The sequence below is a fragment of the Dermochelys coriacea genome, chromosome 6, assembly GCF_009764565.3.
Source record: "Dermochelys coriacea isolate rDerCor1 chromosome 6, rDerCor1.pri.v4, whole genome shotgun sequence".
Classification (NCBI taxonomy): Eukaryota; Metazoa; Chordata; order Testudines; family Dermochelyidae; genus Dermochelys; species Dermochelys coriacea.
In genome coordinates, this window is record NC_050073.1 from 89,501,744 (window position 1) to 89,520,228 (window position 18,485).

The 18,485-nt window shown below is 40.9% G+C and overlaps 1 protein-coding gene across 9 annotated transcripts in view; it reads left to right on the forward strand.

Moving 5' to 3' along the window:
- NRXN3 (neurexin 3) overlaps window positions 1–18,485 on the forward strand; it is a 1,462,434-nt gene that overhangs the window by 1,107,704 nt on the left and 336,245 nt on the right. For all 9 annotated transcript variants that reach the window (XM_043516016.1, XM_043516015.1, XM_043516018.1 and 6 more), the window contains one exon: window positions 7,675–7,856. In XM_043516016.1, the coding sequence (XP_043371951.1) occupies window positions 7,675–7,856 (182 nt within the window). The remainder of the gene's footprint in view (window positions 1–7,674; window positions 7,857–18,485) is intronic.

Here is an 18,485-nt window from a genome sequence, read left to right on the forward strand (position 1 = left end):
TTCTGGGTGAGAGCAATGGTCCATCTAGCCCAGTATCTTCTCTTGAGACAGTGGCTCTGAACACCTGTTGGCAATTTACAGTGATCAAATATGTGAGATTTTGCTCAAAGCCATGCCATGAACCTGCAAAAGAGGAGCAGCTCTGCCACCCCTCAGTGGCAGAACTGAGATTAAACTAATCAGTGGTTAGTTTAATGAGTAGTTGAACTGCATGTGCTATAGAGTGTCACCCTTTGTTCTGAAGCACTGAGAATTGTTCAGAAAAGCCAGTCCTCACTCAATTTACACTCAGTTTAATTTATTCCTTTCAATGAGAGCTTTGCCTGAGTGAGGACTAATATTTGGCCAATTGAAGTTGGGGCTAGAACAGCTCTGGCTATTTATCTTGTCCATCCCCACTGGCTGAGGCAGAAATGTTCTCTGTAGTACATTCTCAGTAACCTGTTTTTAAATTACTCTGGTAGGCAGTGACATTTCCTGTACATCCTACTGGAGACAAATCTTATCTCTTGATCAGTTTCTCTTGATATTCAGCCTATGCTTTTCTTTGCTCGATTTTACCAATTACTCCAATTTACACTTTCTTGTTAGCACCCTTACTAGTGATAGAAGAGTGTATGCAGAACTTAGGTATAGTGAGATAAGTGGCAGCCTTATATCTGCATTTCCCTGCCTTTGTGAGTTTGTCAAACCTTTAATCTTATTTTAATAAGATTTTCTGAAAGCACTAACCACCCTGGTAAGCTCTTAGGTCTGTGTTATTTAATAACCATTTTACAAGGCTACTTGGTACAATTGTTTCCAAGGTCATCTGCATTATTTGAAATGGGTCCTGCTTCACACAGCTAAATTCACTTAATTGTTTGTGATGTATTAGTGATTCTATCCTTACAATAGTCTTGTTACAGGGAATAAGCTAAATAATTTCAGTTTCTTGGTAATTTGCAAATCTCACCAAGTAAAATGACCAAAATGCCATCATAGCAAATTTTCCTTTAGTTGAACTGATAGCTTCTTGCTAGCAAGCAGAAAATTTACATGGTTACTATTATTAATAAACATAATAGTACCTCAGCACCAGCATACTAAGCACACCCCGTGAAGTGACTTATCAGAACTACTGGGCTCAGCAGAAGGTGCATAATGGGATTGTATGTATCCATGAAATAAAAAATCTAGCTAGGAAAAGTATAATAAAGTTATGCTGCTTGAGAACTTTCAAGTCTCCGATTTCAAAATAGCAGGCCTTTGTGGACATCAGTTTTTCTTCTTATTAAGCAATTTGTTAAAATAATTTCTCAATCCTTATAGAAAATTGTATAAAAATAACACAGTATCCTCTATATTTACCTAAGATTTCATGCAAGAGAACAAAGGCATGATAATGAATTGAGGGGAAGGAGCATGCCATATGCCTTGCATATTATTTCAGGTAGAAAATATTATCTTTAGATTTATATTCTTCACAGTCTGTGCTGGATTACCAGAATGAACAGGAGCTTTAAGCATGATGACTAAGGGGTCCAGACCACAGACAGAGATCCTGCTGTATTAATTTAAATGCCAAAAGTATCATCTGAGTTTATTGTAAGAGTTTATATCTCACGTTCCTTGTAATTTTCCTGCTAAAAATCTTTTTCAGCCCCAATATAATGCAGATATACATACCAGTTAATATTTGCAGCATATTGTACCTCTACTAGTAGCATAACGCAGGGGTTCTCAAACTTCATTGCACCGTGACCCCCTTCTGACAACAAAAATTACTACAAGATCCCAGGAGCAGGGACTGAAGACTGAGCCTGCTGAACTCCACTGCCCCAGCCACGGGGGCCAAAGATGAACCCCAAGGGCTTCAGCCCCGGGGCGGGGGGGGATGGGGAGAATGTAACCTGAGCCCTGCCGCCCAGGGCTGAAGCCCTTGTGATTCAGCCCCAGGCAGTTGGGCTCAGTCTTCGTCTTCGGCCCTAGGCCCCAGCAAGTCTAATGCCAGCCCTGGTGATCCCATTAAAATGGGGTCGTGACCCACTTTGGGGTCCTGATCCACAGTTTGAGAACAGCTGGCATACCACATACCTCCTCATGCTACTTTTAGTAATTTTCACAGCATTAAAATATTTGTTAGATGTAGAGGATTGATGGCTACAATGAAACCAAATGAGGTAAGGGGTGCTTCTGACGTAAAGTGAAATGGGTAGTTAATGGGGTAATAGATGTGAATAAATAGGCCTCAAAAGAAGTGGATTTGTTTTGCTGTACTGCATTTTAATCATAGAATCGTAGGGCTGGAAGAGACTTTGAGATCATCTAGTCCAGCCTCCTGCACCTGTGCCATCCCTGACAGGTGTTTTGTCTAACCTGGTCTTAAGATCCTCCAATGACAGGGATTTTACATTCTCCTTTGAAAACCTATTCCAGTGCTTAACTACCCTTATAGTTAGAAATTTTTTCCTAATATCTAACCTCTACACTTCACTTGTTGCAGATTAAGTCCACTACTTTTTGCCCTCCCTTAAGTACATGGAGAACAATTGATTGTTGTCTTCTTTATAACAGCCTGTAACGTATATGAAGACTGTTATCAGGTCCTCAGCCCCCTCCCAGTCTTATTTTCTCAAGACTAAACATATCCAGTTCTTTTAACCTTTCCTCAGAGGTCTAGTTTTCTAAGCCTTTTATCATTTTTGTTGCTCTTTTGTGGACTCTCTCCAATTTGTCCACATTTCCATTAAAGTGTGGCACCCAGAAAGGGACACAGTACTCTAGACCTCCTGTGTCTTACATGCGATGCTCCTGTCATTTCATCTCAGAATAATATTAGCCTTTTTTGCAACTGCTGGTTCAGATTCAATTTGTGATCCACTATGACCCCCAGATCCTTTTCAGTAGCACTACTGCCTAACCAGATTTCACCGTTTTGTAGCTGTGTGTTTTTCCTTCCTAAGAGTAGTAATTTGCGCTTACCTTTATAGAACTTTATCTTGTGGATTTCAGACCAATTCTCCAATTTGTCAAGGTCATTTTGAATTCTAATCCTGTCCTCTAAATTATTTGCAATCTCTCCAAGCTCAGTGTCATTCACAAATTTTATAAGCATACGTGCCACTCTATTATCCAAGACTGAGATTAGATGAGGAGTCCAGGGAGGGAGACTAGGACTGGGAACCAATGGGGTTGGTGGGAGGGGAGACACAGATTGGACAGTTGGGAGTGAGGAACTGGGACTGCCAAGGAACTGGGGACAAACAGTTGGAGGTAGGGACTTGGACTGTGTAAGCAAGAAGTTAACGGGGTGGGGAAGAGACAGGCTGGGACAGCCACAGTTTGGAGAGGACAGTGCAGAATGAGTCAAGCTTGGTGGGGAACAGGCAGAAGAGTCTGTGCTCCCTAGAGCCCCTGCCTTTCGGGAGCATAGAATGGAACCCAGAATTCCTGAGTCTCACTATTCGTCTGCTATCAGCAAATAACTGTGAAACCCACTGACGAACCGTGTCTCATCCCCCTCTGGTGCTGGTCCTCATAGAGGATGACATTCTACTATTGTTATTATCAGTTAGTCTGTTGCCTCAAATGGCAGAGGCCTGTGCAGTGGAGCTAAAGGTTCCATCCCTGCTGATGAAGCATGTGGTTATCAATATGATGCCACATGATGGAATTTGTTTTTTCTTTTAAAAAAACAAAACACCTACGTTTAAAAGAATAGAGAAATGAGGACTTCCTGGTTACAGCAGTTGAACACTCCCCCGAAGCAGTGGATTCTATCCCTGCCTTTTCCAGAGTTCCCATGTGATGCTAGGCAAGTCACTTACACAGATGGTCAATAGTCATGTGTTCCTTATTTACTAGGTGCTGAGCCCTCAGAACTGCAGCTGAAGTCGACAGAAACTGTGTTTTTTATCGTATCAAGTTTTCTATAATGCTAAGTTCTCTGAAAATTAGGCCATTGGGTCTGAAATTGAGCGCCCAAAATTAGTGGAAACTTCTTACCTTAGTCTCTGTGACTTAGTTCCCCATTTGTATAATAGGGATATTACCTCTGCCTTATCTCATAGGGGTTTTATGATGATAAATTAATGAATGTTTGTGAAGCTCTCAAGAAAAGCCAAAGAGGAAATGAATAATTCTATCTTCAGAGCAGGGTATGAATAGTGTGCACTAAGCAAGGCTTAGGGACACACACATTGAACGATGAGGATAAAACAAAATATTGAATAACTTCTCATTAAGTGATCACCATGTATCCTATGCAGTGCAGGAGGCAGGGGTCCTATGGAAAAAAATAGTATGTGATCATGTAATTGAAGATCTGATCATAATGCATGTGCCTAGGAGGGCCAAGTTAAGGTTACCCAGGCAACCTTAATTCTGGCATTTCCTAACTTTTGAGTGCTCAATTTGGAACTTTAAAGTTCTTATAACACGTTTTGTATGTGTAATATATAAAGACACATAAATGAGTCAGGCATTATTTTTAACATGATTACCGTGTAGCATTAACTGTATATCTTTTTTTTCCTCTTTGTGTTCTTCCTCCTCCATCTAATATTCTCTTTTAATATTTGCATCTTATGATTTCTGTTTGGAGTGATTACTTTATTCAAATTTTGTAGCAAATGATTAGTGCTACATTATTTAGGATTTTTCATGTCATAATTATCACTGGGACATGTTTATATGTTCAATATGTAAGTGAAAGTAGATACATACATACATTTTTTAAAAAATTATATTTCCGGTAGGGAAAGTTACACAGAAGTCAGCAAAGTGGACTGCCTACCATTCTGCAGATAATTCTGGATCGTGTACTGAACAGTTGCAGTACAGTAGGTTTCTGTTATAAGGATCAGTTTAGGTCGCCTGCTCTTTTGATTGTTACAGCTGAATGATTACTGTGCACAGATGCATAAAACTGAGCTTCCTGAAGTCAGGCCTAGAAGCAAATCTCTGTCCTGCGAGGAGAGCACGAGCTTTGCTAGGCAGTTGAGTGTCCATCACCGGCCTATACAGTTATAATTGGCTGTAATTGACACTTGCAGGAGTTCTGATATGCTCTACCTGCAGCCAAATGGCACTCAGAAAAGTGAGGAAATCTCATCTGCCTTTGGATATAGCAAAGACATTCCTTCCACTCTGATCCTTGCAACTGAAAGCCCCAGTGATCAGAATTAGGAGTGAAGGCCAAGCACACCAACACATGTGGGAACAACTTTTGGAAATGAGGGTTTGATCTACAGAGCCAGAAGTGATCAGAAAAACTCAGTACACTCAAACTCAGATGTTGATTTTTCTTGTGTTATTCTGTGAGCCAGTGTAATATAATATATAAAAAGTTTAGAACTAGCTAATAAACTAAAGAGGAAAGATATATGTAGTTTATGGACTTATTGTGGGCTGTGTGAATTATCCGTACATGGAGAGAAGCTGTGGATAATTCATTATACAAACACCTCTAATTAGCATGAAAAGGCTTTAAGTGTACTTTTAAGAATGGATGATAAACAAACAGTTTACACTCGGCAGTAGTCACGCACCTACCATTACACTCCACAGCTGAAGGTAGAGATTCAGTTAGAAGCTAAGAATTGGGCACTTGGTCTCTGTCTGAAGAGTCACCATTTCTGAAATTGGACTAATACATGCTCACAGCTCTGCTCTGTCAGTGTGCTCTCTGTCTTAGTCCTGGGTTATGAATGAAATGTCATACAAGTTTATTTACATTTACTGAGAGTATGATCCAGTGGGTATGCACAGGAGTAGGAGTCAGGGGACTTCAGTTCTGATTTTGATTCTGGTTCTATCACTGACTTGGCCTTGGGCAAGTCACTTTCCTTCTGTGTGCCTCAGTTACCCCATCTGTGAAATGGAGATAACAACACTTACCTTCTTTTGTGATGCATATTGAGCTGTCTGGAGAAAAAGCCCTACATAAGGATGAAGTTTATCGTTTTTATTTCTACTTACTTACATAAAACAAAGAGCCTCAATGGAGTTGTGGCTTTGCAGCCAGATTCAGATGTGGCCCAGTTTTGGTACCAAATGACCCAAGCAATATCCAACTGTACTTAATTCACTTTGAGATTGTTTGTTTAATTGTGGGTGTTCCTGATAAAAAAATAAATTACCGTGTAGCCTCCCCTAGGTAAACTATGATCTGAAGTATATTCACCCAGTCCCCCTCTGCTTCCCATTGATATCTCATGTCTGCTGCTGTTGGTGGAATCCAATTGACTGCATTTAGTATTGCACAGTTCATTGTAACCCTTAGGAAAAGTGTGTTATAGACTTGGGTATAGCTCAATGGTTGAGGAATTGGGCCTCCTGCATGTGTTGTTCTCAACTTTACCACAGATTCTCTATGTATATAAATCTCCCCACTGTATTTTCCACTGAATGCATCCGATGAGGTGAGCTGTAGCTCACGAAAGCTTATGCTCAGATAAATTTGTTAGTCTCTAAGGTGCCACAAAGTACTCCTTTTCTTTTTGCAAATACAGACTAACATGGCTGCTACTCTGAAACATCTCCCATTGTGGCATTTAGGGCCATATTTTCCAAAGAGCTCAGGGACCAGTGTGCTGAGCTCTTTTAAAAACCTGGAACGGAGCAAGTCTGAGAATATGGTCTTTAGCCTGTCTGGGTCTCCAACCTTGTATGTAAAATTGATCCTAATAGCACACCTCTTTCTCTGGACATTAGCTCTGGATCTCCAAGTGAGGCTGACTACCAAGTTTGTGAAGTAGTGTCTGTTTTTTAAAAGCAGTGCATTACTTGGCATTGCCCGGGCTTCTATAAACGATAATGAACTCACAGGCTCTTGATAAACTCTGTAGCTGTCTTTATTGCAGAGGCTGCTTGTCTTGATTTGGATACTATTACCTGGAGCACACTTTAGCAGGATGTGTACAGTATCTGTCATCGGTGATTTATTCCTTCCTAAAAGGAAGCAGCATTTATCTATTTGTGTTCCCTTGTTAATACTGTGTGGATACACTAGGGTGTTGTGGATAGCATAAATGTTCATTTAAAAGGATCTCTGAAAGTATTACTGCTGGCGTAGAAGCCATAATTATCTGAATGGCAAACATATTAAAGTTCTTGTTGTTTTATTTTGCATCTTCTTTTACTGAAAGATAATAGTGCTACATTAATGGGAGAGGGAAAGAGTGGGTGTATTTTGTGTCCTAGAAAGCCGTTCTGCTTTCACATCCTCTTCAATCACGAAAGGCATCCAGCAATTCAGAGCCATTGTTCCGCTGAAAAGAATATGCCATTCTCTGGGAGGAAGAGTCCTTGTGTATATGGTGGGAGAGGAGTGTAATTCCCCATCTTGCGACTTCCTTGGATGAGATGTGGAATTAATACTAGTGTTTAGGAAGGCTCACTACATTGTCACAATGCATAAAGGTTTTTGGAAACAGTGCGTTATCAATCTTCTGCTAGTACCCAGTGGAATGTAGAGTATATCTCTTTAACTAACATCGGCTCTGTATTATTTCAGTTTTCCTGTGTCTTTAATTGGGGGTGACAATAGCCTCACAGGCCTTAGATTTCATCACTTGTGCTAATGAAATGCTTGTATTTGGATATATTCCTCTCTGCAGCCATTACAGCATTACCACACATGGCAAAAACCATAGTGAACAAACACCTCTCTCTTTGTTTTTCATTTTTCAGCTGGTGCCACATATATCTTTGGGAAGAGTGGAGGACTCATCCTGTATACCTGGCCAGCAAATGACAGACCCAGCACAAGGACAGATCGTCTTGCTGTAGGCTTCAGCACGACTGTGAAGGATGGCATCCTGGTTCGAATCGACAGTGCTCCTGGGCTCGGCGACTTTCTGCAGCTTCACATAGTGAGTACACACCCATGTCTATGCCAGACCTGGGTTTCACTTTTGCGTGCATCAGTAATGTGGATATATGTGATGGGTGTTCCTGAAGAGTTAAAGATGAGTGTTGCTTCAGAAAAGAAAGGTGTAATCATTAGATTTATGATTAATGGGATCGCTCATGGGATCAGGGAGGTAATGCTTCCTCTTGACACAATGCTGGTTAGACAATATCTGGGGAGGTCTATTTATAGATTTGGATACTATCCTATAGATAGAATATACAGAGGAAATTGAGAGTGTTCAGAGAAGAATAAATAGAATGAGAAGGAAATGGGAAGGAATGGACTTAGATAATGAATCAAAAGACTAATAATGTAAAACAGCATGTGTCATGTAGATTCTTCACTTTCTGTGTCTTCAGCACACACTGAGTTTAACCTCCCCAGGTATTCCTTCAGGGTCCGGTTTATTTAGCTAAGTGTGATACACTTGGTCCCACTGAGGTTTGTGACAGAACTCACATGGAATTCAATGGGAGTGTGATATACACTTACATTAGGACTATTTTATGGCAATGTTAACCCATCCTGCCCTGTGCAAAAGCCTGGAAATGATGGAGAGTATGGTTCCCTTTACCTCATCCCCTTTTCTTATTATACATTAGAAAGAAGATGTAGTGTTCTCGCTGGGTAGCAGCAAAAGAAACTTAAATGCCAGGCCAGAGTCTCAGCTGGTGTCGATGAGCATAATTCCATTCACATCAATGGAGCAATGCTGTTCCACACTTGCTGAGGATCTGGCTCCATGGATATAATTTGGGATTATAAAAATTTGATTTCAGTCACAGAAATAAATTTTAATAATGTGACTGGGAAGGACATAGGCCCAACTTCTGATAGAAATGTTAGAATCAAAAGCAAATCACTAGAAAACTTTGAGATGAGGGAGAAAATGGAGCCCTGTGAGCAAAGCAGGAGGGGAGACTAAATAAGAGCTTTCCAGATTTTTTCAGGTAATAGGTTTGCAGCCTAAGAAGTTGGAAGTACCAGTCTATGCCTGCCACCTCCTGTTCAGCAGTTTCTGCTCTAACTCACAACAGGGAGTTGGTTGTTTTTAACGCTGAGAATGGGATTTGAAGCCGTTCAAGCTTGATGGAAGTTTAGAGAGAACATAGCTGAACAGGAGGCTTGCTATGGCCCAGCAAAAAGGGACCAATATTATAAAGTGTTGAGCATCTTACACTGCCATTGACTATTAAGGGAGTTGAAGATGTTCAGTTTCTTATAGGAGGCACTCAGAATTTTATGGGGTTTTCCTGAGCCAGGGGTTGGAACCTAAAGTGCTATCCACCAATACTGCTATTAGGAAAAGTGATTGTGAGCCACTGATCAAGTGAAAATGGATCCCCCAACCCTAACAATACAGTGAGTCTGTGAAATGGATATAAACAAAATGCCAGACATACAATGAGAACATAATTGGCCAAGTGTAAAAGGAGAGAGATTGTCAATGATAACTTTGGGTTTCTCTTTACTTTTGGATCATTTGTTTAGAAAGCAAATGAGATTGGGCAATCTAATATTGCCCATAAATTGCTGAAGTGTTTATAAGGGGAATGAGTGTAATAGTAATTAACACCAACATATTCTCATACAAGTATTTTCTTTTGTCTGATAAAGATTTTGGGGATATATTTCCAGGGCTAAACTCCCACCATGACGAGATAAATCATGTAGCATATGGTCTCATGCCACAGTGATTATGTGTGTTCATTCACTGTCCTCTCCAGTCTATTATTTGATTATCGTAGCACCTAGGAAACCTGGTCATGGACCAGAAACGCATTGTGCTAGGTGCTGTGCAAACACAGAACAAAATGCTGGCAACTTATTACTGTGACATTCACTCATGATCAAAGGAACAAAAGGCTGGGAGCTTACATTTGGAACCCAGAGCAACTGTCTGCTTCCAGTTCAGTAGTTACTAATGATGGTAAAGAACTGTGCTCAATGCAGTATTTCTTTGTGATCAATCTGGCTATAATGGGGTTTCTAGATAAATCATGAGCACACTTGTGATTTCTACCTTGCTTTTGGTGTTTATCGTTCAGCTCTTAATTATGTCAAAAGTAATCAATCAATCTACCTGAACTTTTACATGTGTGATTTTATACCAGGACAGAACTTTGCTGGGATTATTGAAGCAAATCAGAAAAGATCTTTGTGAGATAAGAGTCCATTAATAAAGAATTGTTTACTTCCAAGATATTCTAATTTTTCTTTTTCTTTTTTGCTAGTAATATTTAAAGCTTATCCTGTATACTCTAAATGTGTTTTGATCGCTCTGCTCTCTGTGAGGACTGGGACCGTTCAGCTGGTTTTGGACACTTTGGCTTTGTATAATTGAAGTTATTAACTGTGATTGATGTTTGCAATAAAAATGCTGCAGGCATTGTTTCTGGGTAGTTAGGCCCATGTGTGCCTTAGGATGCTCACAAGCAGCAAATGCAGGGCTAGTACAGATTTAATATCTCCTGTTGTGTTTTGGTCATTATGGAGTAAGAGTATTTGTGTAAACCATTCAAGAAGGGGAGGAAGGCACTGCTATTCTCATCTAGGTACCCTGTCTCCTGATATGTACCTCTGACCCTGCCAAGGCTCTAATGGGGAAGCCAGTCTGAGAGAGAGACTCATACCAACGGACACAAAAAAAAATAGAGCAGAAAGATTGAAATGATATGGTTACTGGTTCATTGAGCATCCATAATATTTTGTGTTATCTCAGTTTGATGATTCAGCATTTCTTATGTAAATTAGTCACAATAATAACAATGAGTTAACAGCAGGTTTGGATCCTGTTGGAGGTAAATTGCTATCTAAAATGAGCATTGCCACTTGAAACAAGAGACACTTATGAGATGGGGCTATGTATGGTTTCCAACCTCCCTGAATTTCTGGTTGCTTTTCTTGAACAAAGATCTCTTCCAACTAGCTGAAAACTATTGCCGTGTGATCAACTCCTCTGTATTTGGTAGATAACACCTGCAAAGACACAGTGAGACCCACTCACCTTCCAAAAGTCTGCCATTACCTCCACTGGGAGGATAAGTAGGACACGTATTCTTCCTGATCACAAGAGATATGAGCCAGGGAGAAAGACACAGGGAGGAGCAAATGGGGATAAAAATGGAGGAGAAAAAAATAATGGTGGGAAGAGATTAGGATGGAGATGGGGAACTAGAGTAGAGAGATTAATCTGATGGTAAAAAGAGGGGGAAGAATGGCCAGATCTCTAGAGAGAAGAATTCTAGAAGGAAAAGTGGAAAGTAGGAAGAAAAGCAAGAGAAAGAAGGAACAACAAACAAACAAACAAGGGGGACGGTAAGTGATATAATGATGACATTTACTTTATACAATTTTAATAATGAATGATTTGGCTGTTTTCAGCAACAAAATATTTCAAAATTCCCAAGATGTGGATGGTCATTGGGAGGGTCCTGCATCCTCATTTCCCTGTGTTTGGATGTTGTAGATCTGGGTTTCTCACAACACGATTTTGGTGGCCTCAGAGTGTGACCACCAACTCTTGCTGGTGGCCATTCTGAAAATTTTCCTAAAATACTTAATTAACTTTAGGAAAAACAAATAAATATGCACATATACATGTCCAAATCCATTGTAATTGATTGATGTAGGGTTGGTTTTTTTTTTGCAGACTCAATAATACAATTAATATACAGTTGTATTTTGGTGCCCCTAGCCCCACTGCCTCCCCCAGTCCCTCACAGATCCCCTTGGCCCCCACTGCCTCCCCGCCCCACACACTCCTTAAGGCTCCCCATTGCCCCCCTGGACTCCACTGCTTCCCCTCCCCCACCATTGCCTCGAGCTCCCTTTTGCCGCCTCGCATCCCAGGCTAAAGCCCGCCTCAGGAGCCTCCAGCTGAATCAGGGGAGGGGGCTAAAGCCCACTCCTGGAGTCCCGCAGCTAAAGGTGGGAGGGGGTGCTGAAGCCCTTCCCCGGAGCCCCTGTGCACTGCAGGGACTCACTGTTCCTTTGCTCCCTCCCCCATCTCTGCCCAAAAGGCTGTCCTGGTCGCAGGAAAACCCCCTAGTGTCCGCACGCAGCCATACTGCCACATTTGAGAAACGCTGCTATAGATCATCTCCATTTTATGTTCAAAAGTTGTCAGTTAGCTACTCTTGCTCCACCAGACTGTCTCGGATTTCTGGCTGGTGGTAACAAGAGTTGACAGCAACCATTTCCTGGTGATTAGCAGTGACCATATTTAGTCTCAGTGGTGTCTAAGATGGTGAGTAAGATGACACCTGACCTTCATATTGTGAGCTATGGATAACAAATGACAGGTACCATTTTAGAAATTGCCAAGATGACTCCTACTTACTTATGTTAGTGGATACTTTCTGGTGTCTTTTGCTCTTTCACCCATGGCAGGCAACAGAGAGAAGTTGCAGGGCATTTATTATCTCATTTTACTTTCCATCTACTGCAGGGGTGTGTGTGTGTAAGTTATCCTATTAATCGTGTCTGTATATAATTTACAGTGAATCTGCTTGGATTAATTTTTTCCATTATGAGTTTTTTAGACATTGTGGAGATTTGTGTGCTGAGGCATCTGTTTCCTACGACTAGAATTTATAACCCCTGTAACTCTTTCCTGCCTGATTTCAGTAAGACATGAGCTACCAGCCCATGTATCATGCTGATCCATGTGGTGTATGAACCAGGAGGTGTTTATATACACAACACTACCTGCACCTCCTGGAAGTGAATTGTAATAAGAGGTGTTTTCTGCTATCATGAGGTTTGTGTGGCATAGGTGTGCGGGTGGTGCTCTCAGAGTTGTGAGGAATCTCTTATAACAGGTAGAGTTCTAGAAGGCTGCAGGCTTGAGTTATGTTGAGTTCCTAACCATGAGGAATGTGAGAAAAAGGCAGTCTTCTCTGGCTTCTTGGGGACCTGGATAAATGGAGGCTGAGAAGGAGAGAATAGGGCTGAGGTGTATCCATTGGGTTGAATTTGGTTTTCTTTTATTTTCAGTGCATTAGTGTTTGGAAAACAATTTCCCGATCATAGCTTGTTCCAAGTGACAAAGGCCTGTTTGGGTTTCCTAGGTTGAGGAGCTTTAACAACTCATTAGTCACTTGTGTGGAGAGACCCTGCTGGGGACACTCAGGGCAGCATCCAGCCTAAACATAAAAAGAAAAGGAGTACTTGTGGCACCTTAGAGACTAACAAATTTATTAGAGCATAAGCTTTCGTGAGCTACAGCTCACTTCATCGGATGCATTTGTGCATCCGATGAAGTGAGCTGTAGCTCACGAAAGCTTATGCTCTAATAAATTTGTTAGTCTCTAAGGTGCCACAAGTACTCCTTTTCTTTTTGCGAATACAGACTAACACGGCTGCTACTCTGAAACCTGACTCTTGTTACAGTCTGTATGGTAACACCCATTGTTTTATGTTCTCTGTGTATATAAAATCTCCCCACTATATTTTCCACTGCATGCATCCGATGAAGTGAGCTGTAGCTCACGAAAGCTTATGCTCAAATAAATTTGTTAGTCTCTAAGGTGCCACAAGTACTCCTTTTCTTTATACAGCTTGTGTGTTCAAAGTCACTTCAGACATGAGATACTTTGGCCTTCCTCACCCTGGCATCAGCCGTGGTTTTGTCCCAGAGCTCTGCATTTGCTTGTTTCCAATGTTGAACCATGTCTTGCGCAAAGTGGGACAAATTCAGAGGATATAAAAGTGGGTGTGATTTACTTCCACTGACACCCTCTTGTTAGTTGCTTTTTCTGCAGCTCTTCATTTTCCCAGGAGCTTGATGTGTACATTTAACCAAGTTCGATTCCCTTCTACACCCCTCCTTGCAACTACGTCTACACTGTGAGCTAGAGGTGTGATTCCCACCTTGCACAAAAACACTTGAGCTAGCTTTCATTAAACTGGCATGCTACAAATAGTAGTGTAGCCATCGTAGTATGGGTAGTGGTGAGTGGAGGTACAGGCTAGCTGTGCATAGTACATTATGCACAGGGTTCAGGTGGGTTTATACTTGGCACGGCTCCTGCTTGCCACTTCCCAGGCTACCCCCACACTACTATTTTTAGCACGCTAGCCAAAAATGAGAGCTAGCCACGAGTATGTCTGTGCGAGCTGGGAATCACACTCATAGCTTCCAGTGTAGTTATAGCCTTAAAATTCAGATTTGGCACGAAATTCTGGTTTCGGTTACATTAACTAATGTAAATCCAGATAACTCTATTGAACGCAATCCTGATCTCATTTATTCTGGTGTGAACCAAAGTAATTCCATTGTTAATGGAGCTTTTCTGATTGTATGCCAGTTTAATGGAGAACAAATTTTGGCCGAGTGACTTCAAGGGAGGTTACTCCAGATGTATATAAGTGTGTCTGAGAGAAGATGTGTAAGGGGGAGTGAAGATTATGTATTAGTAGATGTGAGTTTAAAGGAGACTGAGTTGTCATAATTTTCATTCTGAGAGGGGAGGAAGATGGTGTAAGTTACACAAATTTTGACCCAGACTTGCTGCTGAATTTGGCTCAGTTTCTCTGTTTGGGATACATATGGGATGCTCGCATCCATAAGAAAGAAGGAAATGTCTAACAAATAAGGTTAGTAACTGTTCCAGAAATTAAGTTCCACTCTTAGTGGCCAAAGAAAAGGACTCCAACCGGTGCACAGCTAGTGTAGGTAATGTCTTTCTCACTTGTCTTATTGAACATTTGAGGAGAGTAATTGTCTATCCAAAAGCATAAGTCATTTAATCAGGAAAGCCATAATCCTTTTACCGTTGCTGAATGTCACATTGTGTGGTGCATTCTGTCAGGCTGAATTTCTCCACACTGTTACTTCATACACAGTACAATTGGCTTCTTTACTGGTCCTTTAACTCACTGGGCCAGATTCATCACTGCCGTAACTCTATTGAAGTCAATGAAATTATACAAGGGATAAATTAGGCCCAGTGTGCACTATAGTATTTTATAATCTGTCAATAAAAAGACAATCCTCCCTGAATCCAGAAGCCTATAGTAAACTAGACAAGACACAGAAAACAAATGCATCCTAAACTTGGCCTTTAAAATGGAGATAGTACTTTACATTCTTCTCAGCTCAAATAGGGACAGAGTACCAGATGTGAGGGACACTGCAACTAAAAGCTTATGATCAAACCTAAGGCTTTAGGTTTGTTTCTAGGGGCACCTGAAGGCCCCTGTATGTCTCTGAATAGCAGAACCTCAATTGGTACAAAAAGAAAACGGAGGTCACTGAGATACATAGGACTATATTAGAAAAGTGTGTTAAACAGCAACAAAGCTATATTTTATGTAACACAGCCCTTAATTGGAACAGGCCTATATTTCTGGAAAGGTAGCTTGAACATATCTGTACGTGTTCAAGGAGATATAAGGAACCACAACATGCACACAAAAATATGAAGGACAATAGGATAAACGTGCTGTGCTTGATAAGCAGTGACAAGGTGAAATGACAGGGGGATATAGCTTCAGAAGCATCCTTATGTCCATGAGAGACTTTGTTATTGATGGGCAAATCTCAAAAGGTTTGCAGGCTCGGTGATGAGGAGCAGCGAAGGGTCAAAGGATCCTCAGCTGATGTAAATTGTCATATCTCCATTTATTCAGTGGAGCTATGACAGCTGAGGATCCGCCCCTTAATGTTCTCAGAAGCTTATCCAAACCTTATACAGATTTCTTGGGTCTGAAAAACCTCCAGAGTTTGGACACTCATGCTGTGTCTGCTCTTCCACAGAGAGCAGAAAAACAGGAAAATGAAAAGTAACTTGTAAAGAAAAAGTTGACCCACCTTTTTTTGAAAAAAAGTTTTTGAGTTTGGTTAAAGAGATGGTTAAAGTTCAGTTTTTAATTTCTCTGAACTAGCTGACCATAGAAATAGTTCATTTATTTTTATCTACCATCTTTTTTGCATAGCAAGATAATGGTGTTAAGTCTCAGTAGTAAGAGAGTATGAGTTGAGTGCTAAAGCTTTGAAGTTTAGGATGAAGTTTAGGATTAGCCCCAGTGTGACTGTTTATGTCTAGCATCACTTGGCATTATGCCTCATCAAATTTTCTCATTGACCCTTTGAGCCACAATCCCTGCTTTGTTGCCAGTGGTTACCCCAGGTGTATAACTCAGTGCAGCAGTGCAAGAAATAACTCATTGACTCCCTGTAGCTAAAGATGATGGATTTTAGATCCCCAGCTGCATTCAGCCATCATAGAGGCTCAGAGAACTGATATGGGAATTCATTAACCACCCACTGAACAGCTTTATATTCTTAGATCCTTGCACTTCTATCATTGCTGTTGAAGCTGGTGAATATTATCTTGATAGATGGAGGAAGAAACCGTAGGGCTGTTGTACGGGCATGATTGGAGTAGCCCCCTTGTAGACCTTTCCCAGCACCCTGATGTGGCTGCAGATCTTGCTGAGAGGCATGGAGGAAGTCTCTTCCCCCTGGGTTCACTGGGCGATGCTACAGTTTTAACGCCTTGGGGGTGGTGGGGTGGAGGGCTTAGCCCTAAAATGTTTCCAAGCAAAAAATAAAGTCAGCTCACTACTGGGTCATCCCCAGTCTTTTAAATAGTTCCTTGAGCATCAGTCAGCTGAGCATCAGTCTCACTTGGGGGCTAAGAGCTTCTCTCCCAGTGGCTGTCCTGGCTATCAGGCCTATTTTTCTACCAGCAAAGCTCCCTTCACAGAGAGGCAAAGCTTCATCTTGCTTCCCCACAGGTCTGCCTTGAACTGAGCCAGGTTCTCTCATTTTATTCCCACTCTAGGCTTGGCATTGGCTGTAAGTATAGTGGGGCAGGGCTAGCTGGGCCCATAAGCTTTTTTTAACCCCTTCTCTGCAGGTGTAGGCCTCTCTGCTCCATCACAGCTGGGTTAGCATCAATGGTAACATTGTGGTTGGACCAGCAGCTTGCCAGGTTGGAGTCACAGGTATGGGAGCAATGTTGGGACTTCTGGTCCCTAGGCTAGATGAGACTAGTTGGATGGTGAAGAATGAAAATTAAGGGGGAAAAATAGAATATTAGCGCTAAGTACCATGGCTAATTCTGTGAAATGTGCCCTAAGCATTGGCAGTTAAATAAGCCATCTCTGCTTATTTATCAGTAAAGAGAGGGGTGTTTCATCAGCTTTTTCAAGTTTTGTCTAGTTCAGTATCCGGCCTCTGGCAAGGCCAGTCCCTGCTTCTAAAGAGGAAGGAAAACCAAACCCAAAAACCACACCTCTCAAATAAGGCAAAACCCATAATGCACCTTCCTAGTTATCCAATGGATGAGATAAATTCACTCCTGTCTCCTGCATGTAATTAGCCTACAACTTGAAGCGTGAGCCTACAACTTGCTTACCTTTATTCTTATGTCAAATTCTAGTAGAGCTTCAAATGTTATCATTTGCCATTAAGTTATCCAGACCTCTTTTAGATCCAGCCACAATATTTATCCCAAAGACCCCAGCTGACATGAATTCGAGACGTAGATTATTTCATGGGCAAAGAAGTAAAGGGTCCTTGCTGATTGACATTTATCTTCTGGGAGTTGAGACTATGGCTACTGTTTCTATGGTAGATGACCTTATCCGGGACTTCAGTTCTTATCTTACTAACAACTTGCATAGCATCACTCATATTGCATTGCAAACTTCCCTTGAGTATTTTTAAACACCAAAAACTAATTAGGGTTCTTGTGATTGACATTTGCTGTCTTGTTTTGTTTTGTTTTTTTTAGTATGGCCACATGGTCTGGTAGTGAATATGAGGAATGAACAAGCTGGAAAAGATAAAATGACAACAACAATTTGTTTCCAAGTTCTGAAAAGTTGGAATTTTTTGTCATTTTTTTTTCATTTTTGTGGGAAAGTACGAAAGTGTCATGGAAAGGGCTATTTTTGTCCTTTTCTGGGCTACCTGAAGTGAAACACAACAGAAATCTCACGAAAGCTTGTTCTCATGAGATTTCACAGACTCAGAGATGTATCTGAATTTGTTGATATTTATTCCAGTTAAAATGCCAATTGTTCACGCATCACTAGTAGAGATTCTGGGGTACATATCTCCCCCTTTACAAGAAACACATACCAAATTATAAATGTGATAATATCAAAAGTCTCTCTCACACACACAAACATACTGCACAAATAAACAGTAAATTAAATCTGCATATAATAAAATCTTCTCATTTCCTATATTTCTACCACTTCTGTATTGCTGTTTCCAAAAATCAAATTCACAGCATTGTTGCTAATGGAGGACAGCAGGGTTACTCAAATGGAGGCCACCACTCAAAGAAAATTAAAGTAGGGCAATTATCAGTTTAATTTACCCCTGGCTTGATGTCTGATGTAACTGTTTCATCAAAGACAGAATTCTTTTTTACAGTGTCAGGCTACAGTGAAGTTGGTTGGCTCTCTAAGTAAATAGTAAAAGTATTTAAAACAGGAATGTAATATTAAAACAAAGAGGGGAAAAATTAACTTTGATCAAGAAAAAATAATAGCAATATCACATTTACATGATGTCTTTCATCCCAAAGGTTCTCAAAACACTTTGCATACTCCAGATCACTTCCAC